Consider the following 23,672-nt stretch of genomic DNA (forward strand, 5'->3'; position numbering starts at 1 on the left):
GACAAGTACAGAGTCCTCCACTTAGGACAGAAGAATCCCATGTACCGCTATAGACTAGGGACCAAAGGGCTAGGCAGCAGTTCTGCAGAAAAGGACCTAGGGGTTATGTTAGAGAGCTTATTCCTTCACTCTCCCACTTCCCTGGTCCTTCTCGCATGAACAGAAAGCAACAATACCTGAAGTCCGAAGGTGCAAACAATTTGATGTTTATTGGGGTGAACTTCCAGCAAGCTTAAATACAAGTTCCTTTTTCCTTATTCCCAAATCCCACCTTTTTCCTGTTTGCCCCTAATTTATATAGTAATATTCTTAGCTATACCTTAACCAATCATTCTACTGAAATTTAACTAACCAATCCTAACATATTGTAACATGATTAGCTAACCAATTATATCCCACCACAATAATTAGATTACACCCAGCAAAATTAATTATACAGCAGAGAGAAACAGTCACAGAACCAGACAGAGACCATGCCAATAAACAATAGCAAAGTGGGAACTATGATGACAAAACAATACAGAAGTGAGGATTTCACAACTACATCTATAAAGACATAAGAGTTTCCCAGCTGTGTCTATTGATAAGTAAGTTCTTACCAGACAGGAAACTATCAACCTCAATTTCCTTTTACATCTTCTAGGCACTTCCCTTTCTCTGGAGGTGATAGGCACTGTCAGGATAGGATTGTATTCCTAACAGCCCAATAGCACCTTCTTTCAATGTGACTAGTTTGGAATGTGAGGATGTGACCGGTTGCTTCCCAGCTTATGGCTGCCTCTGTCGCTTAGCCAAAGGCCTTAGCCTAAGAACAGGGCCTCAGACTGTCACAGTAAGAGAAGGACCTTACACTGGCAGGTAGTGATTTTGATTCTTTCTTTTATACCTCTAACTACCCAAGTGATGATAATACATCTAAATTCTTAAAGTACAGGCCTTTACAGACAGGCCTGAATATCTATATCCTAACAGGTTACAGTGGACAAGAAGCTGGATATGAGTCAACAGTGCACCCTTGTTGCCAAGAAGGCTAACAAACAGCATTTTGGGCTGTATAAGTAGGAGCATTGGCAGCAGATCAAGGGATGTGATCATTCCCCTCTATTCGGCACTGGTGAGGCCTTATGTGGAGTATTGCGTCCAGTTTTGGGCCCCAAACTCACAAGAAAGATGTGGAAAAAGCCCAGCAGAGGGCAACAAATTATTAGGGGGCTGGAGCACATGATTTATGAGGAGAGGCTGAGGGAACTGGGACGTTTAGTCTGCAGAAGAGAAGAATGATGGGGGATTTGATAGCTGCTTTCAGCTACCTGAAAGGGGGTTTGAAAGAGGATGGATCTAGACCAGTGGTTCTCAAAGCCGGTCTGCCGCTTGTTCAGGGAAAGCCCCTGGCAGGCTGGAGCAGTTGTTTACCTGCTGCGTCCGCAGGTTCAGCCGATCTTGGCTCCCACTGGTCGCGGTTTGCCGCTCCAGGCCAATGGGGGCTGCAGGAAGGGTGGCCAGCACATCACTTGGCCCACGCTGCTTCCCGCAGCCCCCATTGGCCTGGAGCAAGGAGCTGCAATCAGCCGAACCTGCGGACACGGCAGGTAAACAAACCACTCCGGCCCGCCAGGGGCTTTCCCTGAACAAGTGGCTGAACAGTGGCTTTGAGAACCACTGATGTAGACTGTTCTTAGTGGTAGCAGATGACAGAACGAGGAGTAATGCTCTCAGGTTGCAGTGGGGGAGGTCCAGGTTGGATATTAGGAAAAAAATTTTCACTAGGAGGGTGGTGAAGCACTGGAATGGGTTACCTAGGGAGGTGGTGGAATCTCCTTCCTTAGAGGTTTCTAAGGTCAGGCTTGACAAAGCCCTGGCTGAGATGATTTAGTTAGGGATTGATCCTGCTTTGAGCAGGGGATTGGATTAGATGATCTCAGAGGTCCCTTCCAACTCTGATATTCTATGATCAGCTCTGCCTCATAAAATGGCTGCTGCTCCCTTGCAAATTTAAGAAGAGGCAGTACACAAAAGTCAGTCAAGTTGTATAGAGCTCAGTTGTACAGTGCCAGATATGAATTCAGACCTCAAACAGAAGCAATGCTAATACATTGAATTGTCATACCACCTAGCTGCCTTTGCAAATGTAGATGCATGGCCAGTGTCAGTTGGAGAACCTCTTTCTACTAATTGAGGCTTCAGCAGGTGGAAATATAGTTTTGGTTCAGCCTTTGAAATGTTACAGAACTGTTTTGCTAGGTTATATATTTTGGAGCCAGTGGCCAACTGTAAAGCTAACTTTTCTGCAGCTGGGACTGTAGTCATCTCTCATGAATCCTAACCATCTCACATTATTGCTATCTGGTGCATCTCTCTGCCAGTCACAAATTATTCTCTACTGCAGTGGCTCTAGACTATTGCACCCCTTTCAGGAGTTTGAGGTGAAACTTGGGGGAATGCAAGACAAATCACTTAAAAACTACTTGCTTGGAAAATCAGACATAAAATATAAGTGTCCAGTGAACTAGTACTGAAAAATTGCTTCCTTTCTCATTTTTACCATATAATTATAACATTCATCAACTGGAATATAAAGATTGTACTTTGTGTATAGTATACAGAGCAGTATATAAACGAGTCATTGTATGAAACTTTTAGTTTGCACTGACTTTGCCAGTGTGTTTGATGTAGCCTGTTGTAAAACTAGGCAAACATCTAGATGAGTTGATGAATCCCCTGCAAGACCTCTGTGTACCCACAGGGGTATGCGTATCCCTGGTTGAGAACCACTGCTCTATAGCATATACATGAGTGCTTTGTGCAATTGAGTTTCATGGAGTATTGTGTTAATTTGCCAGATTTTATTAGACAAGAAACTGGATTACTGTGGTTTTTAATATATATGAAAATGAGATTTTGATATTAAAAATCTCAATTTTCTTATATTAAAGGAGCTGTTCACAATGTAAAGTAACTATTTCAGTGCAAACCTTTAGCATCATCACAAGTATTAATTCTGGGACTAAGGCAGAGGAATTTTTTTTTTTTTTTTTTTTAAAAAGCAGGAACAAATGAACTCTAGTCATGTGCTTCTTTCCTTCAGCATCTTTTCTTGGCCATCCCTCTAGGTAATAGCTTTCAGAGGGGCGAGACAAACAAATCCAGTTAACTCTCAGGTCCATTACTGCCCATGTTTGCTAACCCTGACAAGCTGTTTATAAAACATTCCAGGTGTATTAGCTGAAAATATTGAATTTTCTAAAAGGTGTCCCGGTAGACTTTTCAGGTTATTGACTTCAAGAGAATATTGGGTAAAGTCCTGGCAAGAGGAAAAATTAGAAAAGCAGCCCCAAACAATTGGGCATAAGTCAAATAAAGCACAAGGAGAAAAAGATGACAGTTTTATTAAGCTTTGCCACAGTAACACACACACACACACACACACACACTACAGGAACTGAGTATCATAGAATTCTCTATCTCCTTCCCCACACCTTCAAATACACCAGCTCACACCACTGTCATTTGCTTACAGACCAAATGACTCTTCAGCCATAGTGAACCACTGCAAAATCTATTGTAGGTGTAGCTGTCACAGTTGAGGTGTGTGTTTTGTAAAAAATACACACAACAGAAAAACCACACACCATGTTTGGACCTATAGTGTTTTTGTGGTGTACACTAACAGTACTATATTTAGACTGAGGAAAATGGGGTTTTTAAGTATTAAAATTGCTTTAACAGATTCATTCATCACATTCTCATGAAGTTAATCTTTTATGAACTGCTCAGCCTTATGGAAAAGTGGGCTATATGTTGCCCAGCACATATGTTAATACAGAAGACAGAGGGGGTTTCATTTAATGAGGAGTACCTCATTAGCAGTCCAGAGAGAGGGCTAGAGAACTCCCAGTGATGTGAAATGTGTATAACACACTGGCTAATTATATTAGAGGTGAATTTTGTGGTGTCTCTGGCAGGTAGGCATAACAAATAATTTCTGTGCAAGCTCTGGGAAGTGAGATGGTGGCTGACTGAAAGGTTGTCTCTGAGGGAAAGGTTCACACAAAGTCCAAAGCCAAGGCCAAAGAGAAGGGAGGGAGAAGAGTTCTTACAGGGAGTTGCAAGGATCCAGGAGGTGAATATAAACAAACACTCTCTCTTTACTTTGCTTTAGGCAACAAGCCATTTGGAGTTGGTCATTCTCCTTTGGCCTGTCTTTGGCTTCATGTGTTTAAGTAGTGTCTGGCTGTACTGGTTATGAACCTGTGTTAAGTGGGGACAAACACAAATCTTTCTTTGATTAACTCCACATGGTCGAGTCCTGTGACAGGGCCTGTATTAATTGATGCAGCTTGGAGCTCTGAGCAACTTTGAGATGTAGGACCCAGATCATGACCCATTTGGGAATGATCTTCAACAACTGGCCAATCCTTTTACCTCTCTGCACAGACTCATTTTAAACACACCCCCTTTGCTATTGCTCATTGACCTGCATGTTCTCTTAGCCAGAATAGCGCATAGATTCTTCCGCCTGCTGGCTGGGCTCTGTAGCAGCCAGAATATCTCCTAGGCTAGGGGATGAAGGACTTCAGAGCAGCCCATATATCTGCTAGAAGCATAAGGAGCCTCCTTATGTTAAGATTCCTTAACAGCTAGGCAAAAAGCAAGATTTCAAAGGCCTTGTATGATAACAAATGAGCATGCCTCCCCACCCCATCCTAGATAAAAATACCAATACCAGGGGTCTCCCACATTGCAAGTACCTTAACTACTAAGCTAAAGGTAATGAAGGAAGTCCTACTTTCTCATTCCCTCCCCCCACCCGTATAGCCATTTTGTGTGGAGTTATGAGCTTGTCTGCAGGGCCTGATATGGTAGGTGTGCTCAGAGGCTGCCTATTCCCCCAAGTTTATGAATGGCACTAGGGCTTAGGCACCTGGACCCCTGGAGTGGGGCAGTAGCACCCCTGTTCAGAGGCAGAAACATGGGCACTTTTACTGCAAAAAGTTTAAGCTCCAAGTGAATCTAGGCACTTACAGGGTTAGGTGGCAGCTGAGTGGGGGTTTTGTACATGAATACCAAGGGTGAAGATGCGCACTTGGTGTCCAAGAGTGACAACTGTTGTGCCAACTTGCTTCCTGGTAGGTGGAATGGATTTTCTGTGTGTTAGGCTGTTTTTGGTGTAGGATAGGAGAAGAGAGAACTATTTAAAAAAAGTATTATGGGTGAGTAATTTTCCTTCTTCTGTCTAGGTATGTGTCACAGTTGGTATGTACTGGTATCTTTTCTCTCTGCTTTTACTTTTAGGTTGCTGGCCTTTCAGTGGAGGGACCATGTCTTGCTCCTATTTTGTATAGTGCCTAGCACAGTGAGGCATCAATCCTAGCCGGGTGTTATCACAATATAAATTAGGATTAAAAACAGTAATTTTGTAACAAAATTTATTTTTGCTCTGTAGATACAAATCCCAAACATCAACAAACAAAATTCCAGTGGAAAAATACTAGCCGTTAACAATGAAAACTTATTATTTAATAAATAGAACTTTGGCATTCAAAATTCTAGCTGTAAACCCTACTATAAAAAAATTACAAAAAGAGGCAACAACAGAGCTAAAGGTGAGCCACCCAGTGGCTCCTTTACTTTTTACACTGAATGCATTTTGATTAAGTCATGACAACTCTATTTACACATGAGGTATTCTGGGCGGTTCAAAAACAGAACCCAATTTACATAACTACCAGCCTTTGGGGACTGAGCCAGTACATATGTCAGCTGTGCTTTTAAAAGGTAGCCTCAGCCCCCCCTCCCCACCGATTACCAATGATATATTGTCGTTAATATATACAAAATTATCATTCTGATTGAATTTCCCTCTCACTCTTCCTGTACAGAGAAACTGGACTGCTAAAAAAATCATCTAACTTACAAGATGTAGGCCTAGTACCTATAGCATTTAGTACATATTTCTAGATATTACGTAAGAGACTCCTTACTATCAAAGCCTAAAAACAAAAGATCCGTAGTTCAAGCAAACAAGGTGCAATAATTATTGACATTCTTCTAGCTCAAGTAAAATTCATTGGGACTATATACATTTACTGTAGGCAACAAAAGGCACAAAGGATTGTGGATTTAATACTGCTGATCAGCTAGTCATATAAAATCCATTTGTCAGTAGCCACTGTTTTGTTTTCATATTTTAAAAATGTTGGTTGATTGATTCAAACAATCTAAATATTTCCCCACGCAGCAGAAAAACCTGTTGTATTCCAATTCTATTAAAACAACCAAATTCTAATTCCAGTTATGCCCATGCAACCCCACTTATGTCATTGAGGGTACATGGACATAAGTGAGGGCAAAATTCAGGTGTCAGGTACCTGAAGAGAGATTTCCATCCTTACTTGCACCCTCTTATCTTTAAAGTAGAAAGCAGGATTATTTTCCCCTCTAACTAAAAGTGGTAAGAAATCTTCAGAAATGAGCAGAGCAAAATAACGTTGGCTCTTACAGCTACGCTACTGGCAGTTTTAAAATGTCGCCTGAGTTGGTGGTTACAGCAACCTCAAATTACAGAACCACATCACTACAAACCTACACATCTGAGGCTAAGAATCTAAGTTAAGTTTATACAATTGAGCTGAACTACTTATAAACAGTAAATACATAGCATCTTCTATAGCTTACCCAAAGACAACTCCTTTCTATGCCATTTTCAAAATACATTCTTGGATACAGTAGTTATTTACTGTAAGTATCACTTAAAGGATTGGAGAAATTAGACAAACTGTACAAAAATTACTGTACTTGTTTCTCTGAAAGTCCACTAATAGACAAAATGGTACAGTATCCACTCAGACTTTTTTTTAGCCCTTGAGATTGTCTCTAAGTTATGGCAAAAAGTTGTCATGACTAAATCAGTTTCAGTAATGCCACTGTTAACATTTGTTAATCAACCATATCATATTAAATATGTCAAATGAGACCACACGCTCTACTTTTTAACCAGTTAAACAATCATGCATATCTTACTTAGACAAAGCTTATTCTGTTTGGAGACATCTGTAAATTGATGCATATATAGCAATAGCTCCTACAACAGCAGGCCCAATTCTAAGAAATCAAAGAAAAGGAAAAATACTTATTCTTGTGGACGCTTAATTCTAACCTTATCAGTAATTTGTATCTTTGGCTCATCACATCTGCCATTTCTCTCCCTGCTTTAATTTGACTGAGGCAGATAAACTCAGTGTGTTACTTTAAAAATCAAGTGCTCTTGTATTTTAATGTAAATACAATTGGCGCTCTAATGTACCAAAGAGAAAAGATGCAGAATTACAGTATCATTCACAATAGTGCAACTAAAAAAAATCAAGACTTTCATACTGGGAGAACTTTCTATAATACTTTTGAATCATAGCAACTTCTTTCCAAGGATCTCTAAGTGCTTTATAAACATTAATCAAAACTCCCCAGTGCAGTATCCCCATTTTTGAGATGGGGAAACTGAGGTACAGAGATTAAGTGACCTGCTGAGCATCACACAGGGAGGACCTGGCTCAGATAAAAACAGAATCTGCTGTTCCCTTCTCTAACACTACGCTATCCCTCCAATATGTGCCCACGCGATTTAAAACAGGAATACATTTCCCTTTCATAGGCTGATTTTTTTAAAATGTAAAGATTAGGCTGTTCAGTTGTAAGGATGGAAGACTTAATGCTCCCAAAGTTGCTGCTTCAGTCTGAGTAAATCTGCACTTGAAAAATACTGAGAACCATTAATATAAACACTAAAATAGATTTTCACAGACCTACGCCAGGTGTAGGGACAGTTTAGCAAGCAAGACCTGTTGAATAAATAAACCCATGTAATAGTTAGTCATTTAAAAATCTTCTGGTCAGTCTTTTCTAAGTTCATAACAATGACATTTAAACACTTTGTAACACAAAACAGAAAGCTGAAAATGTCAACATTAAAATCAGCAATGTCAATCCACGTTATTCTTAAGCTATTTTTCTGTTTTAAGCTAACAGTGAAAATTAAATATAGATATTGTCAGAAAAACTGAAAATAGCCATTCCTTTACTACAGTTTGCTGTCTTCCAGCCCACTTTGTCATTGCCCATAAGCTTACTAACAAAAGATATCTAATGCTATCAGCACTGTACTGTCAGCTGTAATAACTGCACAAGCAAGCTGCAGCTATTTGCTCTCAAAACTTTTTCAATTTTAAATGTGTTTGTAGTCTTTTATGATTATTTCTCATTGTCTGTTTAACATTAATAATGCAGCTTGACAGCCATTTTGGTCAGGTCAGCATTTGAAGGCAGAATTTATTTGCTGTGTTTGTCTCCAGTGAAATAGCGGTATCCTTGTTTTACAGTTACCCAGCTAAATTCTGATCACAGAATCTTTTTGCGGGAGTGCTAATATTCTATCTATCCTGCAGGGGCAGTCTTGCACTGGATAATGATGTGTTCCTTTATTTTTTAAAAAGTAATCCTTTCCTACAGGACTGGAAAAATCTACAAGTCCTGCACACCACACAAAATGAGAGAGTCTGTGGATAGCATTCTGAGCTTTCAGCACTGAGAGGCAGAAAATATTGTGTATGGGGCCCAGATGCTGCACCCTAAATCCAGTGGGTCAAGGAGGCTGGTTGGCAACCAGCCTCCTTGACCCACTGGATTTAGGGTGTTCATTACCTTCAGGAGGCCTGCAAGATTGGGCCTTTGATATAGAGGCTGAACACATTTAAAACAGAGGTTGTAGATAGAAAATAACTACAGTACACACACCATGAGATGTCTCCAGTGTCATTTTTTTGGACAGAAAGCCAGTCTAAAGACTTACAGCTGCTGGCTTTCGTGGGTTTGTGTCACACAGTCTTCATATTACTGAAACAAAGTTTTTAAGCAACATGTTAAAAGATGGTGATATGAAGAAGGTTAACATCTAAATCTGATGGGACCACATTCACATACAGAGTTTGTCTGCCTAGACTGTTGCTGGATAAAATAAAAACTCTAATAATTAACAGGATCAGCTGCTAAAACTACCCCTTCTTTCCCTTACCTAATTCACGAGGCAATTATAAAAAGAGCAACCACCTTTTGTTATAGTCTAAGACCACCCCAATTTGCCGTTTCCAACATGATGCGTTTTGCAGAAGCATCTGGCTCCACTGTCCATTTTTTTCTCTACACCTTTGGGTGCTTGAACCTGTCACTCCAGCCTTTCAATTCTGACAGTGCAATTTCAACCGCTGATGAAGGAAAGTAAGTACAGTAGTAACAACAGTGCCTTTTTCTGAGACTTTGCTTTGACTCCAGAAAACAATATAACCATACAAATTGTTTAACTGAGCCACGAGGGAGGAAATAAAATCCTACATCTCTAATGGGAACATTCTTCACAGCTTGGTCCTACATTCAGTAGCTTGGAGAACACAGATTTTATTGAGATCTGTACCACTTCGAATTATGATTTCCCTACCATCCCCCAAATTAATTATGCACAACCCTCAGATCCAGCAGAGACACCCATGTGCAGCTCCTATACAATATGCAGTCTTCCCACAGGGCTCCTTCATAGAAATGCAAAGATCTGTAACACAGCAGCATTTAATAATGTAGTCATTGCTGTGAGACCAAAATGTTATCATTGGGTAATGCAGTTGTCTCCCATGTCCTGAGCATAACGGTCTGATATTAGAGTCCTCAATTCATCAATATCCTTCCGTAACTGACACACCTCTGAGAGTTTCTTGGTGAGAGTTTCTGTGCTGTGGTAATTCTCATTCTCTTCAGCTGAACAGCTCGTTGCTGTGAAAAACAAGACACAGCTAGAGCTTACCTTGCAACCACATGAAAGCTTACGCATTCATTTACTTCGAAGAGGGCACGTTTGGTTTTTAGTGATACCAGGACAAAAATTGCTTCAATATAATGAAAAGCCATCCACATGCAGTACTTAGTGCACTTAAAACCATACACTATTCAATTTTTGAATCTACTGTAGCTCTTTCAAAGTGGCTATGGAAAACCCTAAAGGCCAGATTGACTCCACATTTTCCGGGGGGGGAGCTCCTGCCAATAGAAAGCGTGCTGGGTGGGATGGAGGAGCGGTGGCAGCACGACTTTCTCCCCAGGAGTCTGGGGCACAGCCCAAAAGCAGGTGGACACGGGTCTGGGCAACCTGGTAGAGGGCAGTGCATGCAGGATGTATCCTTCCTGTAGCATGGAATAGCAAGAGTAGGTATCTCAAACAGAGATGCAATTAATGCTCCCCTGGGACCTCACAGAGTAAAACCACCGTTCGGCCAACCCCTTCAAATGCTGCGTAGGTAACAGAAATGAGAACTACACATGTGTCGATTCCTGCCCCAACACTCACTAGTCCATAACCATGGCTGGTCTGCAATAGCTCTCTATTAATGAGAATTAGTGAGGTCCTAGAGTATTTTCTTTAATTTATAGCATCTCATGTTGTGATCCTACTGGAGCTCACAAAATCAAGTCAGATTAATAATCAGTTGGGAGATCTCAGTGCAACACCTATTTGCTTCAGGAAGTGGGTTCTATTAGTAGTAAACCTGTGTTACCGAAAGCATCCCTTTTGGAGTCTTGACTACTTATACTTATTCAAGATCACATGGCACTGTAAACTTATGTGCATTAATGCCAGTATACTGGCTCATCCGGAAGTATGCTAACATATATAATTTTCTCCACTTCTTCTCCTAACCTGTTGGCTACGTTGTGTGCTATCAAACAGCTGCTGCATTTCACCTTAGAGAAGATGGCACTACTCTATAAAGTGGTTCCTGATTATGATTGGGTCATATATACATTTGAAAAGAGTTTTGGGATCTTTGTGGTAAGAAGCACGTGGGGAATTACTACATTTTATCAGGCTGAGTTCTGCCCCTCCTGTATATCTTATAACCTGAAGGACATTAACAGGAAATACTTAATAGCCTGGAATAATAACGGCATGACCAAGAACACTTGAAAAATATAGAAAGAGTGATGTTTAGTTTTCTACATGGTGACCAGAAAGTACAGGTCTCAGCCAGCCCAAACTAGATTCCATTGCTATAGACTGTGGTTTCTCAATGTCAAAGTACAATATAAATATTGTATGATAATATCACTTACATCTGATTCCCAGCAGTAAGGAGAGGTTAGGCTCCTTGCCCTGAGCTCTCTGGGTAAGAATGCTGCATAGTGCTTTCAAGTCAAACAGACAATGAGACATTTCTTTGAACAACTGGTCAGCCACTGGCATCTTTTGAGACACTGGCTGTCTGGACTGTTCCATCTGGCGTATCTGCTCCCTCAAAAAGGCATTCTCTTCCATTAGTCTTTGGTTCTTTGTGAAAATAAAGAAAGAAAGAAAAGGGCTGTGTCATTTTTGTCATCTAATACTAGCCCACACCAGTTGTAGACATCTCAAAACATTCACCATACAAAAAAGCAGCATATTTTCTGTTTCAAACAGTGAACAATATGAATTAAACTGAATGGACTTAGATAAATGATGGCATTTATTAAATGGCAGATTTAGGGCCTAATCTGATTTTAAAAATTAAAAATAAACCATCCATATCAAAGCTTCCAGGCTAGAACACTCACTCAAAGTGTGAATGGCAATAAATCCCCACTGATTTGTCTGTTTCATTCATTTATCGTGTCTTGTCATTAACTGAAACAGTAAGCTCTTCAGGGCCGGTACTGTCTCTTGACTACATACCTGCAGAGCACCTACCACAGTGGGGCCCTGACTGGGATCTAAAGCCCTACTGCAGTAGAAATATTTTTATCAGGGGTTTCTAATTACTTACTTCAAGCAGAGTTTTATTTAACTGCTGTATATGCCTTTCTTTTTCTTCCATCTCATTTGTCATCTTCTGCATTGTCAGTTTCCCTTGCAAAAGCTTTTCTTCCATAGACTAGATAGAATAAAAACAGGAATAAGTGCCTTAATTCTTGTATCTTGTCAGTTGGGGTATATTGTGGTCCATTGGGATAAATTTTGTTGAGGAACAAGTAAATCCAAACATAAGTACAGTAAATCATCTATTTATTTCACCACCTTCCCATCAGCGTTAAAATGACTCGGCATTTAGCAATAGGAACAGCTTCCTCTAGCAGTCAGTTGGGGAGCAAATCTCTGTAGGATACGGACTATTTCTAGTCAGAGAAAATTTTAAGTTATCATGGTAGATTTCTACAGTAATATCAAACCTCAGAGAAAAACCCTTAAAATAAGTTAAAAGAAAAGGAGGACTTGTGGCACCTTAGAGACTAACCAATTTATTAGAGCATAAGCTTTCGTGAGCTACAGCTCACTTCCTCAGATGCATATCGTGGAAACTGCAGCAGGCTTTATATATACACAGAGAATATGAAACAATACCTATTCCCACCCCACTGTCCTGCTGGTAATAGCTTATCTAAAGTGATTTCCAGCACAAATCCAGGTTTTCTCACCCTCCACCCCCCCACACACAAATTCACTCTCCTGCTGGTGATAGCCCATCCAAAGTGACAACTCTTTACACAATGTGCATGACAATCAAGCTGGGCTATTTCCTGCATAAATCCAGGTTCTCACATCCCCCCCACCCCCATACACACACAAACTCACTCTCCTGCTGGTAATAGCTCATCCAAACTGACCACTCTTCAAGTTAAAATCCAAGTTAAACCAGAACATCTGGGGGGGGGGGGTAGGAAAAAACAAGAGGAAACAGGCTACCTTGCATAATGACTTAGCCACTCCAAGTCTCTATTTAAGCCTAAATTAATAGTATCCAATTTGAAATGAATTCCAATTCAGCAGTTTCTCGCTGGAGTCTGGATTTGAAGTTTTTTTGTTTTAAGATAGCGACCTTCATGTCTGTGATCGCGTGACCAGAGAGATTGAAGTGTTCTCCGACTGGTTTATGAATGTTATAATTCTTGACATCTGATTTGTGTCCATTTATTCTTTTACGTAGAGACTGTCCAGTTTGACCAATGTACATGGCAGAGGGGCATTGCTGGCACATGATGGCATGTATCACATTGGTGGATGTGCAGGTGAACGAGCCTCTGATAGTGTGGCTGATGTTATTAGGCCCTGTGATGGTGTCCCCTGAATAGATATGTGGGCACAGTTGGGAGAGTGAATTTGTGTGGGGGGGTGGAGGGTGAGAAAACCTGGATTTGTGCTGGAAATCACTTTAGATAAGCTATTACCAGCAGGACAGTGGGGTGGGAATAGGTATTGTTTCATATTCTCTGTGTATATATAAAGCCTGCTGCAGTTTCCACGATATGCATCTGAGGAAGTGAGCTGTAGCTCACGAAAGCTTATGCTCTAATAAATTGGTTAGTCTCTAAGGTGCCACAAGTCCTCCTTTTCTTTTTGCGAATACAGACTAACACGGCTGTTACTCTGAAACCTTAAAATAAGTTAAGTGTCTTCTTAATAAACACAAATACCTGTGGATTTTAAGTAGGGGAAAATACATGGAGTCTAAAATTACTATTCACTATAATTAATTCCAAGCAGCTATTTCCTTTTTATACGAGGAACGTCTTAACGCCCACTAAGTGTCAATTTTGTGCTAATTTCATTGTCACGAACAAGATGAAGTTCTTTTCACCTTTCTTTTTCCATTTTTAAGACTATGGAGACAACCCCTCCTTAGAGTACTGTCAGGATTTGATGGTAAATTCAGATCGAAGGCCTTTTTTGGCCTTTGATGACCACTCTTGATATGGTGCAGTTACTGTAATTTTTTACAAAATTATTTTTAAAACACCTGAACTGTGCAGTGGGGAGGGGGTTGTGTGTGTGAAAGAATCCTGATTAAACAAGTGGCTGCAAAGTAAAATAATTTAATAGCTTTTGGGTCACTTCAGCTGTCCAAATGATCATCCTAGCAGTTACAAACCAGCAATAACTTTCTATGAATCTATTGCTAATAAATACTCAGCTTCTCAGATTTGATTCCTACATTGACCAAAAAGATCAATACAAATTGGAGGATTGGGCCAAAAGAAATCTGACGAGGTTCAACAAGGATAAGTGCAGGGTCCTGCACTTAGGACGGAAGAATCCAATGCACCGCTACAGATTAGGGACCGAATGGCTAGGCAGCAGTTCTGCGGAAAAGGACCTAGGGTGACAGTGGACAAGAAGCTGGATATGAGTCAACAGCGTGCCCTTGTTGCCAAGAAGGCCAATGGCATTTTGGGATGTATAAGTAGGGGCATAGCCAGCAGATCGAGGGACGTGATCGTTCCCCTCTATTGACATTGGTGAGGCCTCATGTGGAGTACTGTGTCCAGTTTTGGGCCCCACACTACAAGAAGGATGTGGATAAATTGGAGAGAGTCCAGCGAAGGGCAACAAAAATGATTAGGGGTCTGGAACACATGACTTATGAGGAGAGGCTGAGGGAACTGGGATTGTTTAGTCTGCAGAAGAGAAGAATGAGGGGGGATTTGATAGCTGCTTTCAACTACCTGAGAGGTGGTTCCAGAGAGGATGGTTCTAGACTATTCTCAGTGGTAGAAGAGGATAGGACAAGGAGTAATGGTCTCAAGTTGCAGTGGGGGAGGTTTAGGTTGGATATTAGGAAAAACTTTTTCACTAGGAGGGTGGTGAAACACTGGAATGCGTTGCCTAGGGAGGTGGTAGAATCTCCTTCCTTAGAAGTTTTTAAGGTCAGGCTTGACAAAGCCCTGGCTGGGATGATTTAATTGGGGATTGGTCCTGCTTTGAGCAGGGGGTTGGACTAGATGACCTCCTGAGGTCCCTTCCAACCCTGATATTCTATGATTCTGTGATCAACTCCTCCAGTGGTGCTGAGTCAACGGCTCTTGAGTGTGCTTTAGTGGTCTCACCTCACTGTCTTTTTGACAGCTGAATGCTTAAATAACAACAATAAATCCATTTTATAAAGCTTCTTAAAGTTGTGGAAAACAGATACAGGACAAATTTCACCCCTAATTGGGTCAAAGTTCTTGCAATATCAGCTCATCTGAGACAATGACCTTGATCTCATGAGAAATTCACACCATTGCTTTATTTCCTTTGCCTAGCTTTTATTATATATATATATATAAAATCAGACTATAAACATTTGTCAAACTCCATTCATCTAAAACACTTATCTGTACTTATTGTATGTCACTGTGACGTAACATTCCATGTTCTCCTTCTCGAAAATAGGGATAATCCTGCTCTGCACAAATATGTGGAATTTGTTAATGTTTGTATAGTTCTGAAAACGTACATCACTAAATAATATTAATATTTCAGATTAAGTGCACGTGTCATCTTTTGCTGGTGTAGTGGGTTTCTAGTTCCTGCTTACAAAGGTTACTTCTGGGTTCCAAGAGACACCTCCACATACATAGTTCCACTGGGACATATATTGCAATTCAGTATGACCTTAGTTATCTTTGTCAGGATCATGCAGACTTATTTCACCACTTGATGATTTCCCTTATCTATGTTTATATGCTTTGCAGGATTATTTGGCTCAAATCCAGAAAGAGAAGCAGTCAAACTGCCTCACTCAGAATATTAATAAAGCTGAGCTACTGCTTATATAAACTCCTAAGGCTCTAAACCACAGACTCTTGCAAAGCTTCAAAAAAGGGGGATTTTTTTCATGTTGGTAATGTTATTGCTCTCAAAGCCAGTGATATGCTCTCGCAGTGCACCCAAAGGTTCCTTTATAGCCTTTGATCAGCACATTAATATGTAAAACCTGTTGCCAGTTCCAATTATTTGATGTCAATCCACTCCTAGCTTGCTCAAAATACAGTAGGAGCATACGTGGCAATGCTGCATACTTCTTCACTGGTGGAACTATTTTGATTTAACCTTTCCAGGCCAGTGGAACTCAAGGTCGTGTTGCAAGAATTAAAATGGGTTCTCCATAGATTACTGCTTACTACATAATGCTAGCCCATGTACAGAATGGCATTGGCTCAGAAGAATATTTTCTTATGTGGACTCCTGGAAAAGTCCTGTAAAATGTAATAGAGAATCACTTCTCTCAGAGAATTCTAAGAAGATGGTTAAAAAAAAGTAAGATTAATCGTTCTTTATTAAGTTCTATAGTTCAATTTCAATAGGAACCTTATGGTTTCATCCCAATTCTCTAATAGTTTTTCTTGAGGATATGAAGAACTCAAGGAGAAGAAGAGCAATAACTGAAGCAACCATGGCAAATTGTGCTGAATTGTTCCAAACTGTACAGTGCTTTTGGGGCACAGAAAAATGCCCATGAAGTTTTAGGATAAACTAATTCCTTTTTGACTGAATATGAAATTACTCTGAGAGTTGCATTCAAAGGCTAATGCACTAACCCACTGCCCATTTGACTCCCAATAGCATAGAGCTTTTCCAAATGCATTAACCTGAAAGTAATGAAGAATGGTGCTGCTGCTTCCCTATTCTGACACACCAGAACCAAATACAGAGGATTTGTCTTCCCTATTACATTTTGACTTCTAAAAGGTGAATAATAAGAGAATTTACTCAGTGGTGTGCTAAATCACCATGTAGAGCAGAGGTGCGCAAACTGTCCTGCCCGGCCTTTGAGCTCCCGGTCAGGGAGGCTAGCCCCCGGCCCCTCCCCTGCTGTCCTCCCTCCCCCACAGCCTCAGCTCGCTATGCGCCAGCGCTCTGGCCCTCCGCTCCTGCCAGGGAGCACGGTGGCGTGAATGTGAGCTCCTGCTGCTCTGGGCAGCATAGTAAGGGGGTGGGGAGCAGGGGAGTTTAAGGGGTAGGGAGTTCCGGGGGGTAGTCAGGGGGCCGTTGGATGGGGCGGGGCTGTCAGGGGACAAGGAGCAGGGGAGTTGGAGGTTCTGAGGGGGGCAGGAAGTGGGAGGGGGTGGGGGCCAGGCTGTTTGGGGAGGCACAGCCTTCCCTACCCGGCCCTCCATAGAGTTTCGCAACCCCGATGTGGCCCTCGGGCCAAAAAGTTTGCCCACCCCGATGTAGACCCCCCAGATATTGTTCATTTATATCAACTAAAAGAGGTTTTTACATTCAACAAGAAAAGGAGGACTTGTGGCACCTTAGAGACTAACCAATTTATTTGAGCATGAGCTTTCGTGAGCTACAGTTCACATCCAATGAAGTGAGCTGTAGCTCACGAAAGCTTATGCTCAAATAAATTGGTTAGTCTCTAAGGTGCCACAAGTCCTCCTTTTCTTTTTGCAAAGACAGACTAACACGGCTGTTACTCTGAAACCTGTCATTTAACAGTCACACTGAATGTACATTTACATTCTTTGTTTTATGTTCATCCCATCTATGCACATTACAAGTTTGTTGGTTTTTTTTTAAAAAGACATGTTCAAAGGTACTATTAAGTTTTCCCATTTGATTTTCAAAATTCTCTCTGTCATTGTGTCTTATGTATAACTGTAGTCACACTCCATCAATGAATAGTCTGGAAATAATTTCACATACAATTCTATATTACACTGAATCACATGTTTCAGAGTAGCAGCCATGTTAGTCTGTATCCGCAAAAAGAAAAGGGGTCCTTGTGGCACCTCAAATAAATTTGTTAGTCTCTAAGGTGCCACAAGGACTCCTGTTCTTTTTACTGCATCATATGTATGTCATCAGCTCATGAGTCACTGGCATTTGCCAGGGATCACTAAAATTGGAAACTTGTATTAATTATTAATCCTACCTTGGGTAGGAGCTTCATGTCTAAGTGCCCACTCACATACCATCCCGGACACACAGTACTATAGGTTTTCCCTTCCCCTCTCGCTGTGTGATTTACTTTATACATTTTCTATATGAAGCTAAAATTCAGTTGTGTTAATCCCATCAGTCATGATACACAAATAGCTCCAACAATAGGAACGCCAGATATGCGTTAGATAACAAGTGCCCTGTACAATCTGGCTTTTCTATCCTTCTTAATTTTTATTTTTTCCTAAAGAAAATGTTAGTTCTGTGACAATCTAATTTAATCATTTGAACCGGAATTTTAAAAAAGCAACTGCCATCTACATTTTCTATTTTTGAAGATGTTCGGCACGCAAAACAACATCTCAAAAGTAACCAAGACATTAATCTCTCACAATAAAAAAAAAACAAAACGGGAAGATCAAAACCATTACAAATAAACAGGAAATTAAAATGGTCAGAAATTGTTGTTTGGAGCAGGATTTGTTTTCATTTCAGCTGATACTTCTAGGAGGCAAATATCAAAAATAATATTTGAGGGGCTACTTTTTAAAGAAAATACTGAACTGAAAATACACGTATAAAGCATAATTTTAAATTGTGGATGAACTCACTGAGTAAATAAGTAAAATTCAAAAAGGTATGATTAGTCTGGGTTTTGCTTAACCACATTCTGTGCTTCCTGGTTCTGGAAAGAAATTCTCCTTCTTCTAGTGATGTTAACAATTCACCTGCAATTTCCTTTAAACTCCCAGCGGGAGCAGGAGACAGGAGAACAAGTGCTACATAATGACTGATGAGGTCAGAGGTCAAGTAAATATGGACTGATGGAACCCTGGTGGCCAGGAACAATCACTGAAACCTTCTTCTCCACCCCCACAAAAATATCAAGATGGCAGGGGAGGGGAGAAGGAAAAAGAAAAAAACAGTCCTGCCAAGATACGTGGGTTACTCAGCTGTGAAGTCAACAAGCCTGAAATTGCTGATCCCCCTTTGGAGCGGCCTAGGACTCCCTATTCTGGAACAGGCTGGGGAGGAACGGGGCTGGTGAAACAGCCATATTTCTTCTCTCCCTTCCTCTCTCAACAGAAGCACAAAATGACAATGGAGGAGCACACGAGGCATCAGGCAGGTCTACAGAGGGGAATCTGGGTGCTCTGGGGGGGGCTGACTCCATAGAGAAATAGGCTAGAGAGCTTCTCAGCTTCTAAAGTTCAATTTTTGTGCTTTTGGGGGTGGTCTGCTGGGCCTTGATCCAAAACCCACTGAAATCAATTGAAAGCCTCCCATTTGCAGCAGGCCATTAGTGCTTACCACCTGGTCCCTAAGGCTCACTGTGGATCTTTCTGGGGGGTGTTTATGGATCTCCCTGGATGCAAGTGCTGGTGCTCTGTATCTAGGAGTCTTCTAATGGGAAGAGACCGTATTATTTGGGTTGCCACCAAATGGGGCACTGAAGAGCTGCTTACAGGAAACTGGAAGCAGATGCGATTCAGGGGCAAGCACCTCTCTTACAAACAGGAAGACAAGAAAGAGATCCTAATTTAAAAATAGAGAAGTTTTAAAGGAGAGAGCAAGATCCCTGGTCCCACAGAGTCCTCTTTGCACTGCTCTGGGAGTAAAAAGGCAACTTAAAGCTGCCCTAAATAGACAGCTGAGGATTCCCCAGGCATGCCAAATCCTTTGTTGGCATAGAGCTGGCGTAGCTAGTTCTCCACCATCCCTTTCCAGGACCCCCAAACCAGGAGTATGTATGGAGCATGCTGCAATCTGGCTGTCCCCGCTGTTGTTGGCCCTGAGGGTGTGCTGACGGGTACCCCATTGCACCTGAGATCCTGGTCCTCATACCTAGATTGGTTTTAAACTCATTATGACCCTCAATTATTTTCTAAGGGTGAAAGTTTTCTACATTGCACACCCAGTACTTATGCAGCAGGTAACTGAAACTGACAGCATCTTCAGCGACATTATGGAGATAAGAAGCCATTCTCTCCTTTCATATAAAACCAAGTTTTGCCTGCGTAACTCCACTGCCTTCAGTGGAGTCAGACCTGACTTATGATGGTATGAGAACAGAACCAGCCTGTCAACTACAGCTGACAGAACGCTGGGCACAAGTGTCAGGTATGCAAGCTTTCCTTTTTCCACCTCTTAACTGTACGAGCATCCTGTGCTGAAGATACTGTTTAAAAATAGGTTGTCAATAGCAGCAAGCTCTGACAATGGACATAGAATGGTTACTGGGGCTAACTCAGGTTAGGGCAATGCTGGCCTTGGTACCAATAAATGAAGCAGAGCTTGTAGCCACTGGTCCTAATCCAGCTCAACACACAATTTGACTCCGCGTAAGACCCTCACCATATATTAATGAGGTCCACTGATATATCTAGTACCAGGAAAGTAGATGGAATGAGGAGGTTAAAACTATAGGGGAACTGGAGAGATCCAGGAATACATCGTGATGGCATAAGTGTGTTAAGCTACTAAACAGTCAGTCCAACTGATGGGTAAAATTAATCAGTTATTTTATGAAAGTAAGTGAAGGAAACTTACTTATTTTTGTTAACAGGTATGCCAGATCATTCATACTATAGCAACTCATCAATAGTGGCTTTTATTTCAAACCCATTCCTGTTAGATTTCCATGCATTCAAGACTGCAGCCTTTGAACAACTGCTAGTGTTCAATATTTAGGTGTTTAACGTGCATTTCTTTTTCTTATCTGACTACAATTTGTGCCTGTCCCATGACGCATTGTTAAAGAGTGTGCAGTCATATCAATAGCACCAAAAGTGACATAATCCACTCTGAGGATATCTGACATGACATCCTTTAGACCATCAGCATAAGGCAGCTTGGAGGGAGGCAGTTTTCCACCTTATGCTGGGAATCCAATTTGTTTCTATCTGCGAAGTGCTAAAAAGCTTATTTTTACTGATTACTAAATATTAGGACTTTCAGTTGCCCAATTTCATTTTGCTCACACTTGAAATTTAAATTCAGTTATGAAGTTAGCGAAACCACATACTACTTCACAGATTTGCATTTACTGTTTAATGTTTTTTCCACCAAATTATATGGCCAATGCAAAGAAACTTTGTAAAACATCAATAATGAATAAATTAGGACGCTACGAGGGAATGCAGATAACTGTAGTTAAGGTTGAATTAAGGTTAAGGAGATGTTTCTACTCCAAGCTCCTATCTGGACAGATACTGTATATCTGTGTTTTAATAGCACATTATCATAAACTGCAGCTGACTAAACCAATGGCAAAATATATACATTTCCTTACCTGAATTTCTAAAATCATCCCAGCTATCTGATTTTGTTGATTGTCTATAACCTATAAAAAAAGGGAAATATGACTAAGTGCCACATTCAAAAAGATGATAGACCCTGTGAGTTTTAAGTAGAATAATCTCTATAATTTCTGATCTAGCAACCCTCTTTTCTTTTATAAATGTCTAAACCCGGAACTCAAATGACCTATCCTTGAAGAAGTAAATAATAATAATAAAAAAAAGAGAGAAATACTGCTTAACACTCACAGCAATCTTCATCATGAAATTACTAATTACACAATCACAATTAACTTATGGCCAGTTTCTTGGTAAAAACAAAGTCTCTCTGTATTTTATTTGACCAAAAATGGTTTACATTTTCTTGTGCAACCGAGATTCATGCAAAACAAATGCACTGACCCATAAAACACGTGTTGAAGAAAAACCGGAATCAGCAATACACGTGAAAAATTGAGTGAGAGAAAAAGACTACAAAGGAACACAATTGGACATTCTGTGGACGCTGCTGACAGTTCATCTAATCAGTTTCATGGACTGACCTTGTGGGCTTTCTCGTTCTTTTCTTTGAGGCATTCATTCTCACTCTGAAGCTGTTTTGTGTCCAACATGGGGAGGCGGATACCATCTTCCAGGCATTTTTCTACTTTCTGTTGCAAACTGCAATTCAGAGATAAGAATGGAAAAGCAACTAGTCAATGTATTGGGAAAACAAGGAAACAAAACTGCAAAATGTTCTAGTGGAGGGTTTAAAAAGCACCATAAGCAACATCACCCAGTCTCTCACCAAACCCACCAAGACTTTACAAGTAGATTCCAGCTTCATGTATAAGTAAACCGACAGGTGTAAATCCTGGATTTCTTGAAGTCACCATGTCATTAACAAGAACAGATCAATCTAAATACACAGGAAAGTTTTATTACTAATCCAATATATACTGCACCTTTGTAATACTTTGTTGCCTGGTTAAAAAAATAAATCCTGGACCAGATTCTGTGTTGCATCTCTTGAGGCATGGCACCAGAGGTGCACCCAGAGAGAGGGGAACAAATGTGACTTTAAAACACCTTTGTGCTGCCCATTTTATGGGCTGCTGTGGGGGCTGAAACAGCTCCAGCATTAGTCAGAGCAGTCCTGGGGGTTGTTCTTACAGCAGCTTTACTCAATTTGCCTATGGGGTCCCTATGAGCTCCACTGCAGTCCAGAATTGCCCACAGTGCCAAGCACTATGGTCTGTCATTCCTGCCCCCTATGATGGGCAGCATAAAGCCACAAATCTCAGCCATTACACTGTTTACGCACCACAGGAATGTTCTCAGCCCCCTGCAGTTCATTTAAAGCCCCTATATGCTGCCAGAGCTTTCCCCCTCAGTAGCTCTCAAAAATAAGTGTATTTTATTACAGTGACAATCCTGTTTTCCAATATAGAAGCCAGAGATCATTTCAAATATTTGTAGGCTTTCAGGAAAGACAAAAACCACCACGGTAGATTACACGGGCACAAATAAAAGCGTGCATCAGCTGTAAGATGGAAACAATGTGCCCAGTGATCTGCCTGACTAGATGTCCCAACTGGCTAGCCTTTCATCAGTAACACACTTTTAGACTGCTACTGGCATGTACATTTAGGCAAGTGAGGGGCCCTGAATTAAAGTGACATCCACCCCAAATTATGAGAAATTATGCTTTCCATAACCTCTCTCTTTTGGCCGTCTTCATCACATAACTCCAATTAATATTTTTCCTTTTAAAATTATGCCTTTAAGTAGTATAAAGAATGTAACATACACCATAACAACATTGTCTCATTCAATCATCCATCTGGAATTTTTCTATGGAAATCTGCCCAATTTGTTCTTTTATGATTATGTAAGGCCAGCAATAGGGCACAAGCTGCAGTTAAATGTCCCTGTAAATATCCTCCCGCTTCAGAACAAATACCTCCCCATTAGGACATGGACGCAGGATTTTTAAATCTTTGACCCTTCCATGCTTAGCTTACCCCTCAATAAATTTCTTCTGAGCTTTCCTACAGCCCAGTACAGGCTTATTTATTAGTTTGGAATTCTGGGAGTCTCTGAACAATGCTCTTTTGCGGCACACGCTTATTCTACCCAACCCCCACCAGGCACTATTCCATGCTGCCAGCTCAGAAAGACACTGGTGAGAGTCAGCCCTTCCTCTGTTATCGTATCATTTGTAACATGATACAAAGGAAATCTCATCATATTTCCAGTACAGTGTCAATGACTTTTGTGTCACACTGTCACCCTCTGTGTGGTAATACGTTCCAGTGTGACACAAAAGTCATTGACACCATACTGGAGTAAAGCTGCAAAGAATTCGGCAGCTTGAAACAACAAGCACGCTGAAACAGTCCCAGAGTATCAAGTAGGTATTCATACCTCTGCACTGTAGTAACCAGGTCTTTTTCTTTCTTTTTCTGACACATGAGTTGCAGCTCTTTCTCCCTACACTGTGTTCTAGTCTCTCCAAGCTTCTTCTCCAAATCGGTCACTGTTTCTTGGAGTTGTTTGTTCTTCTCTTCTAGAATATGCAGCTAAAACAATACATCCAAATAGTCAGATACAATGCTCAATTTTGTATTAGAAGTACTTACTACAGGCCCCAGCTTTACACTTACCTTCTGAATACACTT

General features: G+C 40.8%; 1 protein-coding gene and 1 long non-coding RNA gene across 2 annotated transcripts in view; one reads left to right on the forward strand and one right to left on the reverse strand.

Annotated features, from left to right (window-relative positions):
• LOC311518999 overlaps positions 1 to 23,672 on the forward strand; it is an 88,949-nt gene that overhangs the window by 63,746 nt on the left and 1,531 nt on the right. The gene's annotated exons all lie outside the window — the stretch shown is intronic.
• Positions 5,456 to 23,672, reverse strand: part of CEP85L (centrosomal protein 85L) — a 180,319-nt gene continuing 162,102 nt past the window's right edge. The window contains exons 8-13 of the mRNA XM_084625108.1: positions 23,419 to 23,573; positions 21,555 to 21,672; positions 21,006 to 21,056; positions 11,835 to 11,942; positions 11,149 to 11,362; positions 5,456 to 9,813 (exon numbers count right to left, since the gene is read on the reverse strand). Coding sequence (XP_084481234.1) covers positions 9,650 to 9,813; positions 11,149 to 11,362; positions 11,835 to 11,942; positions 21,006 to 21,056; positions 21,555 to 21,672; positions 23,419 to 23,573 — 810 coding nt within the window. The 3' untranslated portion in view covers positions 5,456 to 9,649. The remainder of the gene's footprint in view (positions 9,814 to 11,148; positions 11,363 to 11,834; positions 11,943 to 21,005; positions 21,057 to 21,554; positions 21,673 to 23,418; positions 23,574 to 23,672) is intronic.

This window comes from Lepidochelys olivacea (genome assembly GCF_965140295.1).
Source record: "Lepidochelys olivacea isolate rLepOli2 genome assembly, chromosome: 3".
NCBI classification, from domain to species: domain Eukaryota; kingdom Metazoa; phylum Chordata; order Testudines; family Cheloniidae; genus Lepidochelys; species Lepidochelys olivacea.